The sequence below is a fragment of the Macrobrachium rosenbergii genome, chromosome 48, assembly GCF_040412425.1.
Source record: "Macrobrachium rosenbergii isolate ZJJX-2024 chromosome 48, ASM4041242v1, whole genome shotgun sequence".
NCBI lineage: Eukaryota > Metazoa > Arthropoda > Malacostraca > Decapoda > Palaemonidae > Macrobrachium > Macrobrachium rosenbergii.
This window is the reverse complement of record NC_089788.1, coordinates 52,700,652-52,714,547: the sequence shown is the minus strand read 5'-3', so window position 1 is coordinate 52,714,547 and position 13,896 is coordinate 52,700,652. Positions and strand designations below refer to the sequence as shown.

Below are 13,896 nucleotides of genomic sequence, written 5' to 3'. Positions count from 1 at the left end.
TGCCAGCTGTTAATATGAATGTTTATAACTGATATTTTAGACATATCACTGGAAATTCAAAGATTCCACTGACAAACATAAAGTACATCTGGACCCTGTTTACTTTAGCACTATAAATTCATTGTCGCATTTAAATATAACAATATAAAGTATTTCATACAGCTGCATCAAGGTATTGCTGTGATGATACCCACCTTCTCCTTATTATGCATAGCGTAATGTTTGAAAGTATTTGTTTAGGTAAACCTACAAAAAAAATTCCAGAGACTGCTGCCTTGAGCTAAAACTTATCCCAGAATACGATTTGTGGTGAAACTTGTGAAACACCCAGAACGTGAAAAGTTCTCTCAATTTCAGTCCTGCGATAAATCTGTGGAGTACTTTCCCGGAGAGAGTACCTTTAGCCCCTTTTCGATATCCATCTTACTCCACTGCATTCTCCAGGAACAGATAATTATTCAGAAGGGGCATTCACTTAACACGTGTCAACAGAGCCGAGACCTTACATGCAACTTATCCTCTGCTGATTCAGTTCTAATAAGATAGTCTTAGTAAAGCTACATTAGAGGATAGCAGTAGTGAATGCATTCATTCGTACCATTTCTTAGAAACAACGAGCAATTTCAGATCTCTAAGAGAAATGACCTCAGACACAAGAATTTGTAAAGGGAATTTTAACAAAAGGCTACCGTTAGGGAAGGGGTGCAAGTATTAAGAGACTGAAACTGGATAACTTGCATTTACAGTGAACTTGCTAGTCAGTAATCTAAGCTAGACACAAAACGAGAAAGCTTTTAAGACGACTGTGTAGGGAATGGCCGAAGGTTAGACTTCATAAAGGAAATTAGAAATGTTTAACTTGCATGAATGTTTAGAGCTGCCTACGAGAAGCCAAAGTTAAAGAAGAGATGCCCAACTGGAATTCTATACTAGGTTGTAAATTTTTCTGATGTATTAAAAGAAAGGGTTTGAGAATACCACACCAATACAGAAATGATGAATGCCTAAAAGAATGACGATGGGTAGGCTGAACGCCCTCAAAACGAAGTGGAGGAGTATGGCAACACAGAATTTTATTTATTAAGAGGGAATTTTCCAGCAGACCATGATTGCAACTAGGAGAAAAATCTGGGATAGGCACTGGGAATCATGATTTCCCCTTTCATAAACTTACATTACAGCATAAGCTATCGCACTATGAGTGAGTACCATAATATGGTTTATAGGAACTGCAATGCTACAGAAAGCCTTTATTATCCCCCAGACAGGAACAGTGGAAGGAGCCAATTTCATCAAAACTGGCAAACTGATCAGTTTGTCTGAACAGCAGCTCGTTGATTGTTCCACAGAGAACAACGGATGCAATGGAGGTGTTGTCCAGTGGGCCCTCGATTACATCAAGTCTGCCGGTGGTATCACAAGTGAAGACTCTTACCCCTACGAGGCCGTTGTAAGTATTTGGGAGAGTTACATTTTTTTGCATAATGTATTGTTATTAAGTGTAATAACAGTGTATGCCACATAGTCTTGATTGCATGACCAAAGTTTCTGGACTCCCTCATAACAACATATAAGGGAAACCTAGTTTATAAATGTAAATCCACGTGAGCACTTCCTATGCCAGTGTAGGTGTTGATTGAACTTTTAAATATTTGTCGATTAAACACAAAAAAAATTCTTCTTATGCTTTTCTCACAAAACAATTCATAAAATTCAATACTGGACTTCCATTAGCAAAAGCAATGCCGCTTCGATCCCTCAAGTGTTGTCGCCACAGTCACAGGATACAGAAGAATTCCCTTACGGTGATGAGAAAACTCAGGCTTCAGCTCTCCATGACCAGGGTCCCGTTAGCGTCTGTATTGATGCTGGACATTTATCCTTCCAGCTTTACAGATCAGGTGAGATTTTATTTTCCTTCTCTTGCTGTACAATCATACTGTAAACCAAATGCAGGCTGTGCAAATTTTATGTATAAATATGTATCTATATATATTGTATATGTATATATATATATATATATATATATATATATATATATATATATATATATATATATATATATATATATATATATATATATATTATATATATATATATATATATATATATATATATATATATATATATATATATATATATATCTGTTCTCTGTTCTTTTGTAATCTATCCTTATCAACTATGCAATGGTAAAATGTCAGTAACTAAACATTAGGCTTTATTCTTCATTTCATCGTTCAGAGTCTTTTTAACATTTTTTTTTAAGAGTAGTAGCTGATCTTTCAGTAAACAAGTCCTTATATTCAGTCAAATGTTTATTTTCTTTCAGGAGTTTATTATGAACCCAATTGCAATGCTCGGGCTATCAACCATGGTGTATTGGCTGTTGGTTATGGAACGGAGTCTGGTAAGGACTTCTGGATTATCAAGAACTCCTGGGGCTCCGGATGGGGCATGGGTGGGTACATGAAGCTCACAAGAAACAGGAACAACCACTGTGGTGTGGCCACTCAGTCTTGCTACGCCTTTGCCTAACATCTTTGTTCTCTGCCCTACTCTTCAGGGTGTTATGATAGGCACTGCCTTCTTGCTGAAAATAAAGAATCATTAAACACTTTTCCACCCTTTATCTCACTGACCCTTTAAAGCTATTTTAAGGACACAGGCCTTGTGCAATAATACAAATATTGAAACATGGGCTACCATTCGACACTCCAAAATCCAAACTAATTTTCCACGAATTTGAGTAATTTAACAACATTTTAGGCTGTCAGGATCACAAATGTTTTTAATGCCCTTTGAAAAAAGTACGGAAATCATTTAAAAAGCATTCTCTGTCTCTCTTCGACTTATTTTATTTCTGTTGCATTTCTAGATCATCCACTGTGATGGTGTTGCATATGTACCAACGCATTAAAAGGGTTTTGGTTACTTTCTCTTCTACTTCCAAAGTTATGGACAAAAACGCCAATTCGATTTGATCTACACTAATTTCATCTCTTCGACATTAAAGTTAAAGTTACCTTATGTCAGTAAAACTAAACCTCAATAGTATCAGGTCCAATTTGATCTTAGAGGCGTCACTAAGACTAGCAATATCAAAAACAAATGAATAAGTTGTTTTTCTAAGACTGCACCGATTATTACATCAGCCACCTTACTAGCTCTGAGGTCCTTGGTTGATGAGATTTAGGATTATCCTATAGCTTTTTACCAACACATAAATATCTTCTGTATTAAGGAATGTTTTTAATTCTCCATGAAATACAAAACCTTTGCTATATACCTCAAAGATATATAGCAGGTATTACAGGCGATGTTATTCGTGGTATGGTGTCTCAGATGCACAAGGAGTGTTTTCTAGAAATTAGTCACATTCTTCTCTTTATAATCATAACTGGTAAAAGGTTTTTCTTTTCGCAAATATATTATTTTGTTGCAATAGAATATTCTTTATAATGGCATCAAAATTAATAAACATCAATATCTAGGAATGAAACACCAAGGTATGAGCCACAAGAAACTTTTTGGACATCTCACCAACTACTTATTAATTTGAAATCAACTTCCTATTCTAGTTTTGAAAAACTGAACCTACATTAAGAGTGGCAATATTTCCTCAGTAACAAGTCTTCAACATTCCAACCTCCCAGAGAAGAGCGTTGGTCAGGACTGGGATTGTCGTTCTGTCAAGAAGTCTCCTCAAGAATTAGAGCAAACAATGTCATGCTGACTTCCAGGCATGCCTCATGGCACACATTACTGGTCAGTGTATGAAAGCAGGAAGATAATGACCTCTATACTTCTCACCTTTCTAACACTCACCTGAAATGATATTAGGCTCCTCCAACATGGCCAAACGAATTTTATACATAACCTCTTCCCATATCAATGCTGTAATGGCCTGTAATACCAGGAGGAGTAGTCAAGAGTTCTGCTTGGTACTCAAGATGTCCCAATGCAGCTTTTCTGAGGATTTTCTATAACTTTCAGGTACTGTTGCAGGACATGTCAGGGATTACATTTTCTTGTCAGTGAATTAGGGGTTCTCACAAATACAAAATTTAGCCAATGCTCCTGTCTTCCACTTCAAAAATGTCCTTTTGCAGACAGAGCACAGTCATCTAAACTTACTGGTAGTCTGCCCTTTTAACAAGTTGATTCTTGGAGCTCAGCCAGTTATTCAATTATTCATATTCCTCAACCTTCTGAGGAGGACAGTCAGGGTTAGTGATTTGTATCATTTACTGAATGTCCTACGGTAGATTACCTTTTATATTTAGAGAGATAAAGAGATCCAAGTGCCTTACTGGAATTGACAGAACACCCAATGGCCACGGCACTCATCTGATACAAGCTCAGTTCTTTTGGATCTCTTAAACACTGTAACACAGACTTACCTATAATGCATGAAATCCGGCAATGATTCGTTTGTTTGGTCATACTCTCTTTTGTTTTATGTGTATCAGCCTTTAAGTTAAGAACTATCAGCATTTGGCAGCAGGTACACCTGATGAGTACATTGATTTACTAATTTGTGACAGGATATTTATTAACAACAGTCCAGCTCTTATTCTCCAACATGCATACATTTTTTAACCTGAGACGAATAACCACATTGCCCTTGAGAGCTCTTCGTTTCGTTGCTATGCACAAACTCATGGCCTCTCAATCAGCCCTTATTACAACCAGCTATCTGGACATTTTTCTTTAACAGATCAAGCCTCTCTCATAAAATGCAATTATATAAATAATGGGTTTGTACAACAAAAATATTTTATATTTTAAAAACAAAACTCGCTTCTCAGTCATACTTGGTCATCCCTAAATTGAGTCTTGCCTTCTTGGAACTAGAAGACCAGTTGCAGACAGCCACCAACAAATATTCTTCAAATTGTTATTTTTGAACGCAGTGCTTACAGTTCACGAATATTCATAAATCAACTCTGGATAGCAATTTTGCTTATTGTTTGGAAAGTAAGCAAGAAATTAACAGATGGGTAAATGTCAAATTCTTCCCTTCATGGTTTATAGAGTGTTAAGTGTCAGGAGGAACACAATATGATCTCATGTCTTTGGGTTTGCCAAAGAAGGAAAGACAGGTAGGAAAATGTTCTATAAATGGTGTTGATGCTTTTTTAAAAGGAAACCAGAAAAATCCAAGACCATAACAGCTTAAAAAGTTATTGAATTATTCAAACCTTGGACTAAATTTTTCAAGAAATCTCAGTTGCAGTCCATGTTTTAATATGAGTTAATATATTGCACACGCCCTTACATGGGTTTGAAGGTCAGTGAGAGAATAGATAAGTGCTTAACAGTTCTTTATTTTCAATAAGAAGGCAGTCATTATTATAATTTGGAGAATTACGAGGCAGAGAGCAAACACATTAGGCAAGGGCATAGCAAGACTGAGTGGCCACACCACAGTGGTTGTTTTGGTTTCTTGTGAGCTTCATGTACCCACTCATGCCCCATCCAGTGCCCCACGAGTTCTTGATGATCCAGTAATCGGTGCCAGACTCCGTTCCATAACCAACAGCCAAAACACCATGGTTGATAGAGAGTGGTTTGCAATTGGGTTCATAGTAGACACCTAAAACAAAGAAAACATTTGCCCAAAATAAATATCATATACATAAATGATCAGTTACTTTAGATTTTCAGAAATGTGCAGCAAAAGAGGCTGAGCTTTTCAAGAGAGGAATAATTTTATTTAAGTTATGGTATAACAATTTTACTAACGGTACTGGGTGGCACATACCAACAGAAACGAATCATTACCATTGTCTGCCTTATAGTCTTATTGCATAGTTAGAAAAAACAAAACAAAACCATACCTGATCTGTAAAGCTGGAAGGATAAATGTCCAGCATCAACACAGACACTAACGGGACCCTGGTCATGGAGAGCTGAAGCCTGAGTTTTCTCATCACCATAAGGAATACTTCTGTATCCTGTGACTGTGGCGACAACACTTGAAGGATCGAAACGGCAGCTCTTTTCCTAAAAAAAGTAAAATATTGGATTTGTTGGTGCTGTTTCATAACTAAAACAAAAAGGTATTTCATATTTGTTGCCAAATACACCAATTAATACAAAAGTCAATTGTTAACACCAATTAATGCTCACACTGGCAAGGGAACTACCCACGGGAATTTAATACAGTACCATTGTAATATTTATATTATTTATTATAAAGTTACCAGAAAACATACAAATAAAAAAACCACTGCACTCCATGCACAATATTTTTACATATAATGCAACTACGCAAGTGAAAACATGAAAATCCCAACTACTTACAACGGCCTCGTAGGGGTAAGAGTCTTCACTTGTGATACCACCGGCAGACTTGATGTAATCGATGGCCCACTGGACAACACCTCCATTGCATCCGTTGTTCTCTGTGGAACAATCAACGAGCTGCTGTTCAGACAAACTGATCAGCTTGCCAGTTTTGACGAAATTGGCTCCTTCCACTGTTCCTGTCTGAGGATAATGGAAAGAAAAGCTTCTCAGTAAAGCTGTCATGCTTTCACCTTTGAATGCCTACATAGAAACATTATAGTGCTAATTCCTAAACATATTGCTTAATCTATAATTTAGTTTTCTCAAAACAATAATAATATTCATAGATTGGTTTCAGTTTTAAAAGAGCTGTCCTCAAACAGACCCCTGCAGATTCACGAAAACAAATAGAACCAGAAACAGTGCATCAACATTACATTACTTTCTGTTCACACGAAATTGAATCTTTCGTCAAAAAATCTGGAGCAAGTTACAGTAGTGTTATTGTATCTACAGTACGTACATTACATGCGTATTATTTGGAGTATATCACTGGTGATTTAATGCCATAAAAATTAATCTATTTTTTATGTAAAGCAAATACGAGTATGAGAATTTAATATTGAACAGTGATTTATTCTGTACCTGGAAGTTCCACAGGTTCCATTTAAAGATAGCGTACCTAAGTATCATAAACGAGGAGTAAAGAGTTTTTTTTAGGATCCTGCTAAACTTTATCACAATTAATAAAGCTCACGAATATAGTAAAAACAATCTCTGAATAATAGCCTACTTACAGCGGAGAAGGACCAGCAGGACCCACAAGCTCCCTGATCCTTCACTTCACTGACACCACCAAGATCTCTCCAGTCGATGGCGTCAGCTCTTTCCTTCTCAGGGAGATTGGCGAGTTCCATTCCCTCTGTATAATCCACTTTATCCAGTCCAGTCATCTGGGCTACGAATTCCTCTGTGGTCTAATGTAAAAGGAAAACATTTGTAACGTATCCAACATGTCAGCGTTATTATTTTCGACATATAATCATATTCAGGGGCACTGAAAGGTACCCCAATTTTTTCCGTGATTGTCCTCTTACCATGTCACCGAACTTGTTCATAGCAACGTCGAAGGTGACTTCGCCCTTTCGGAAGCGTTCATTATGTTCCTCGACGAATTTAAGGTTGCTCTCGAAAATGGCCTTCCTGTAGAGGTCCTCCTTGGCGTTGGTGTACGCCTTTGCATGGGTCAGCTATTGGGAAAAATATTTTCCTTGTGTAATTGATAATGGCTTTGTTATAATTACGATAATTGGTCTGTCATGTAAGCAATATCTTTTGAAATATTCATCACCATAAAGAAAGAAAATATTTGTGTATATTCATATATTATATGTATGTGTCTGCGTTTTTATCTGTATGTGCTTTTGTTAGAGTTTTGAGACATAAGTAAGCTAGAAATATGTATCATTTTGATCGAAAATCTTCACCTTGAAGTCTTCCCATTGTTGGCTGGCAGCAGCCAGGGCAAAGCCACAGAGGAAAAGGACGAACTTCATCTGTGGACAATAAAAGGAAAATAAAGTAATACTTTCGAATTCGGGTTTGTCCGTTTTATGAAGTCAGTGATAAATAAAGTTGGCAAGCTTTGAAATAAGAGGAAAATTAATTATGTTGCTTACTAGTTTTTCAGTATTAATAAAGGTCATATTCAGACATTTTCAAAACATAAATTTAGAAAACAATGGTTATTAAAATATGACTTTGAGGATTAATATTAATTTCTGTTATTAACTAGCAAAAATTTTCTATGACCTCTGACTGTCCTCAAAGTTATTAGGATCAGCTACGGCAGAAACTGCTGCTGGTGACTTACCTTGCCCTAGTGGTATGACACGAGAGATTTCGGTTCCTTTTTATATTGTACGACCGTGAGAAAATCTCCCCTTTGGTCCCATACACATCAGCTCACTTGCCTCTAGTTGGCAACCTTTTATCTCTTACTGTACAATGATATTAGGGTTACGCTGTCCAAATTATATATATATATATATATATATATATATATATATATATATATATATATATATATATATATATATATATATATATATATTATTGCGCGTGTGTACAAGTTTTGTAATTCATCATTATCAAATTCGCCATATTAAAATATTAATAACTTAACATTGTTCCTTATTTGAAAACCGTGGCCTTTTTGGCAAACTTTTTCAATCAAAAGTAACAGATCTTTTTTTTCCAGATATCTATTATATACCCAATAGCAATTTTCGGGCTATCAACCATAGTGTATTGACTCTTGGATATGGAACGGAGTCTGGTAAGGACTTCTGCATCAACCAGAACTCCTGGGGCACACCGGATGGGGCATGGGTGGGTACACGAACCTCACAAGAAACAGAAACAACCACTGTGGTGTGGCCACTGTCTTGCTACGACATTGCCTAACCCCTTTGTTCTCTGCCCTACTCTTCAGGATATTATGATAGGCACAGCCTTCTTGCTGAAAATAAAGAATCATTAAGCACTTTTCCACCCGTTCTCTCTCTGACCCTTTAGAGCTCTTTTAAGGACACAGGCCTTGTGTAATAATACAAATATTGAAACATGGGCTACAATTCGACACTCGAAAATCCAAACGAATTTTCCACAAATTTCAACTTATTTTATTTCTGTTGCAATTCTAGATCATCCACTGTGATGGTGTTGCATATGTACCAACGCATTAAAAGGGTTTTGGTTACTTTCTCTTCTACTTCCAAAGTTATGGCCAAAAACGCCAATTATATTTGATCTACACTAATTTCATATCTTCGACATTAAAGTTAAAGTTACCTTATGTCAGTAAAACTAAACCTCAGTAGTATCAGGTCCAATTTGATCTTAGAGGCGTCAATAAGGCTAGCAATATCAAAAACAAATGATTAAGTTGTTTTTCTAAGACTGCACCGATTATTACATCAGCCACCTTATTATCTCTGAGGTCCTTGGTTGATGAGATTGAGGATTATCCTATAGCTTTTTGCCAGCACCTAAATATCTTCTGTATTAGGAATGTTTTTAATTCCCCAAGAAATACAAAACCTTTGCTATATACCTCAAAGATATACAGCAGGTATTACAGGCGATGGTATTCGTGGTATGGTGTCTCAGATGCACAAGGAGTGTTTTCTAGAAATTGGTCAAATTTTCTCTATATAATCATAACTGGTAAACAGTTTTCTTTTCAAAATATATTATTTTGTTGCAATAGAATATTCTTTATAATGGCATCAAAATTAATAAACATCAATATCTAGGAATGAAACACTAGGGTATGAGCCACAAGAAACTTTTTGGACATCTCACCAACTACTTATTAATTTGAAATCAACTTCCTATTCTAGTTTTGAAAAACTGAGCCTACATTAAGAGTGGTAAAATTTTCTCAGTAACAAGTCTTCCACGTTCCCACCTCCCAGAGAAGAGCGTTGGTCAGGACTGGGATTGTCGTTCTGTCAAGAAGTCTCCTCAAGAATTAGAGCAAACAATATCATGCTGACTTCCAGGCATGCCTCACGACACACATTACTGGTCACTTTATGAAAGCAGGAAGATAATAATGACCTCCATACTTCTCACCTTTCTAACACTCACCAGAAATGATATTAGGCTCCTCCAACATGGCCAAACGAATTTTATACATAATCTCTTCCCACATCAATGCTGTAATGGCCTGTAATACCAGGAGGAGTGGTCAAGAGTTCTGCTTGGTACTCAAGATGTCCCAATGCAGCTTTTCTGAGGATTTTCTATAACTTTCAGGTACTGTTGCAGGACATGTCAGGGATTACATTTTCTTGTCAGTGAATTAGGGGTTCTCACAAATACAAAATTTAGCCAATACTCCTGTCTTCACTTCAAAAATATCCTTTTGCAGACAGGGCACAGTCATCTAAACTTACTGGTAGTCTGCCCTTTCAACAAGTTGCTCCTAGAAGCTCAGCCAGTTATTCACTTATTCATATTCCTCAACCTTCTGAGGACGACAGTCAGGGATCTCTTAAACACTGTAACACAGACTTACTCATAATGCATGAAATCCGGCAATGATTCGTTTGTTTGATCATACTCTCTTTTGCTTTATGTTTATCAGCCTTTAAGTTAGGAACTATCAGCATTTGGCAGCTGGTACACCTGATGAGTACATTGCTTTACTCATTTGTGACTGCATATTTATTAACAATAGTCCAGCTCTTATTCTCCAACATGCATACATTTTTTTAATCTGACACGAATAACCCCATTGCCCTCGAGAGCTCTTGGTTTCGTTGCTATGCACAAACTCATGGCCTCTCAATCACCAGCTCAAGTCTCTCTCATAAAATGCAATTATATAAATGTGGGGTTTGTACAACAAAAATATTTTATATTTTAAAAACAAAATTAGTCTTTTATAAACCCATAATTCATATATGCTGTCCCGTCTTGCAATACCACTCGCTTCTCAGTCATACTTGGTCATCCCTAAATTGAGCCTCTTGCCTTCTTGGAACTAGAAGACCAATTGCAGCCAGCCACCAACAAATATTCTTCAAATTGTTATTTTTGAACGCAGTGCTTACAGTTCACGAATATTCATAAAACAACTCTGGATAGCAATTTTGCTTATTGTTTGGAAAGTAAGCAAGAAGTAAAATGTCAAATTCTTTCCTTCCTGGTTTATAGATTGTTAAGTGTCAGGAGGAACACAATATGATCTCATGTCTTTGGATTTACCAAAGAAGGAAAGACAGGTAGGAAAATGTTCTATAAATGATCTTGATGCTTTTTTAAAAGGAAACCAGAAACATCCACGACCATAACAACGTAAAAAGTTATTGAATTATTCAAACCTTGGACAAAATTTTTCAAGAAATCTCAGTTGCACTCCATGTTTTAATATGAGTTAATATATTGCACACGCCCTTATATAGGTTTGAAGGTCAGTGAGAGAATAGATAAGTGCTTAACAGTTCTTTATTTTCAAAAAGAAGGCAGTCATTATTATAATTTGGAGAATTACGAGGCAGAGAGCAAACACATTAGGCAAGGGCATAGCAAGACTGAGTGGCCACACCACAGTGGTTGTTTTGGTTTCTTGTGAGCTTCATGTACCCACTCATGCCCCATCCAGTGCCCCACGAGTTCTTGATGATCCAGTAATCGGTGCCAGACTCCGTTCCATAACCAACAGCCAAAACACCATGGTTGATTGAGCGTGGTTTGCAATTGGGTTCATAGTAGACACCTAAAACAAAGAAAACATTTGCCCAAAATAAATATCATATACATAAATGATCAGTTACTTTAGATTTTCAGAAATGTGCAGCAAAAGATCCTGAGCTTTTCAAGAGAGGAATAATTTTATTTAAGTTATGATATAACAATTTTACTAACGGTACTGGGTGGCACATACCAACAGAAACGAATCATTACCATTGTCTGCCTTATAGTCTTATTGCATAGTAAGAAAAAACAAAAGAAAACCATACCTGATCTGTAAAGCTGGAAGGATAAATGTCCAGCATCAACACAGACACTAACGGGACCCTGGTCATGGAGAGCTGAAGCCTGAGTTTTCTCATCACCATAAGGAATACTTCTATATCCTGTGACTGTGGCGACAACACTTGAAGGATCGAAACGGCAGCTCTTTTCCTAAAAAAAGTAAAATATTGGATTTACTGTGCTGTTTCATAACTAAAACAAAAAGATGTTTCATACTTGTTGCCAAATACACCAATTAATACACCAGTCAATTGTTAACACCAATTAATGCTCACACTGGCAAGGGAACTACCCACGGGAATTTAATACAATACCATTGTAATATTTATATTATTTATTATAAAGTTACCAGAAAACATACAAATAAAAAAACCACTGCACTCCATGCACAATATTTTTACATATAATGCAACTACGCAAGTGAAAACATGAAAATCCCAACTACTTACAACGGCCTCGTAGGGTAAGAGTCTTCACTTGTGATACCACCGGCAGACTTGATGTAATCGATGGCCCACTGGACAACACCTCCATTGCATCCGTTGTTCTCTTTGGAACAATCAACGAGCTGCTGTTCAGACAAACTGATCAGCTTGCCAGTTTTGATGAAATTGGCTCCTTCCACTGTTCCTGTCTGAGGATAATGGAAAGAAAAGCTTCTCAGTAAAACTGTCATGCTTTCACCTTTTGAATGCCTACATAGAAACATTATAGTGCTAATTCCTAAACATATTGCTTAATCTATAATTTAGTTTTCTCAAAAGAATAATAATATTCATAGATTGGTTTCAGTTTTAAAAGAGCTGTCCTCAAACAGACCCTGCAGATTCAGGAAAACAAATAGAACCAGAAACAGTGCATCAACATTACATTACTTTCTGTTCACACGAAATTGAATCTTTCGTCAAAAATCTGGAGCAAGTTACAGTAGTGTTATTGTGTCTACAGTATGTACATTACATGCGTATTATTTGGAGTATATCACTGGTGATTTTATGCCATAAAAATTAATCTATTTTTATGTAAAGCAAATACGAGTATGAGAATTTATATTAAACAATGATTTATTCTGTACCTGGAAGTTCCACAGGTTGCATTTAAAGATAGCGTACCTAAGTATCATAAACGAGGAGTAAAGAGTTTTTTTTAGGATCCTGCTAAACTTTATCACAATTAATAAAGCTCACGAATATAGTAAAAAGAATCTCTGAATAATAGCCTACTTACAGCGGAGAAGGACCAGCAGGACCCACAAGCTCCCTGATCCTTCACTTCACTGACACCACCAAGATCTCTCCAGTCGATGGCGTCAGCTCTTTCCTTCTCAGGGAGATTGGCGAGTTCCATTCCCTCTGTATAATCCACTTTATCCAGTCCAGTCATCTGGGCTACGAATTCCTCTGTGGTCTAATGTAAAAGGAAAACATTTGTAACGTATCCAACATGTCAGCGTTATTATTTTCGACGTATAATCATATTCAGGGGCACTGAAAAGTACCCCAATTTTTTCCGTGATAGTCCTCTTACCATGTCACCGAACTTGTTCATAGCAACGTCGAAGGTGACTTCGCCCTTTCGGAAGCGTTCATTATGTTCCTCGACGAATTTAAGGTTGCTCTCGAAAATGGCCTTCCTGTAGAGGTCCTCCTTGGCGTTGGTGTACGCCTTTGCATGGGTCAGCTATTGGGAAAAATATTTTCCTTGTGTAATTGATAATGGCTTTGTTATGATTACGGTAATTGGTCTGTCATATAAGCAATATCTTTTGAAATATTCATCACCATAAAGAAAGAAAATATTTGTGTATATTCACATATTATATGTATGTGTCTGCGTTTTTATCTGTATGTGCTTTTGTTAGAGTTTTGAGACACAAGTAAGCTTCTAGAAATATGTATCATTTTGATCGAAAATCTTCACCTTGAAGTCTTCCCATTGTTGGCTGGCAGCAGCCAGGGCAAAGCCACAGAGGAAAAGGACGAACTTCATCTGTGGACAATAAAAGGAAAATAAAGTAATACTTTCGAATTCGGGTTTGTTCGTTTTATGAAGTCAGTG

General features: G+C 36.7%; 2 protein-coding genes and 1 pseudogene across 2 annotated transcripts; 1 reads left to right on the top strand and 2 right to left on the bottom strand.

Annotated features, from left to right (window-relative positions):
* The window catches only part of LOC136831387 (digestive cysteine proteinase 2-like), a 3,584-nt pseudogene extending 967 nt beyond the window's left edge, over window positions 1-2,617 (top strand).
* Window positions 2,618-5,307: 2,690 nt separating this feature from the next.
* On the bottom strand, window positions 5,308-7,926 carry LOC136831384 (digestive cysteine proteinase 2-like). Its single transcript, XM_067091751.1, has 6 exons — window positions 7,779-7,926; window positions 7,389-7,541; window positions 7,089-7,268; window positions 6,307-6,492; window positions 5,841-6,006; window positions 5,308-5,596 (listed from the first exon to the last, which is right to left on the bottom strand). Exons 1-6 carry the CDS (start codon window positions 7,845-7,847, stop codon window positions 5,391-5,393), a joined length of 960 nt encoding a protein of 319 aa, XP_066947852.1. The 5' UTR covers window positions 7,848-7,926; the 3' UTR covers window positions 5,308-5,390.
* Window positions 7,927-11,289: 3,363 nt separating this feature from the next.
* LOC136831389 (digestive cysteine proteinase 2-like) lies at window positions 11,290-13,896 on the bottom strand. Its single transcript, XM_067091755.1, has 6 exons — window positions 13,759-13,896; window positions 13,366-13,518; window positions 13,066-13,245; window positions 12,288-12,472; window positions 11,823-11,988; window positions 11,290-11,578 (listed from the first exon to the last, which is right to left on the bottom strand). Exons 1-6 carry the CDS (start codon window positions 13,825-13,827, stop codon window positions 11,450-11,452), a joined length of 882 nt encoding a protein of 293 aa, XP_066947856.1. The 5' UTR covers window positions 13,828-13,896; the 3' UTR covers window positions 11,290-11,449.

Bases quoted from the DNA above. Each gene is read 5' to 3' on its own strand.
- LOC136831389 (XM_067091755.1), bottom strand. From the start codon at position 13,827: ATGAAGTTCGTCCTTTTCCTCTGTGGCTTTGCCCTGGCTGCTGCCAGC. The intron at 13,246-13,365 runs GTAAGAGGACTA...CTTTTACATTAG, and splicing joins TGAACAAGTTCGGTGACATG to ACCACAGAGGAATTCGTAGC. The intron at 12,473-13,065 runs GTAAGTAGGCTA...CATTATCCTCAG, and splicing joins CCTGCTGGTCCTTCTCCGCT to ACAGGAACAGTGGAAGGAGC.
- LOC136831384 (XM_067091751.1), bottom strand. From the start codon at position 7,847: ATGAAGTTCGTCCTTTTCCTCTGTGGCTTTGCCCTGGCTGCTGCCAGC. The intron at 7,542-7,778 runs GTGAAGATTTTC...TTTTCCCAATAG, and splicing joins AACAATGGGAAGACTTCAAG to CTGACCCATGCAAAGGCGTA. The intron at 5,597-5,840 runs GTATGGTTTTGT...TCTTTGTTTTAG, and splicing joins CTTCCAGCTTTACAGATCAG to GTGTCTACTATGAACCCAAT.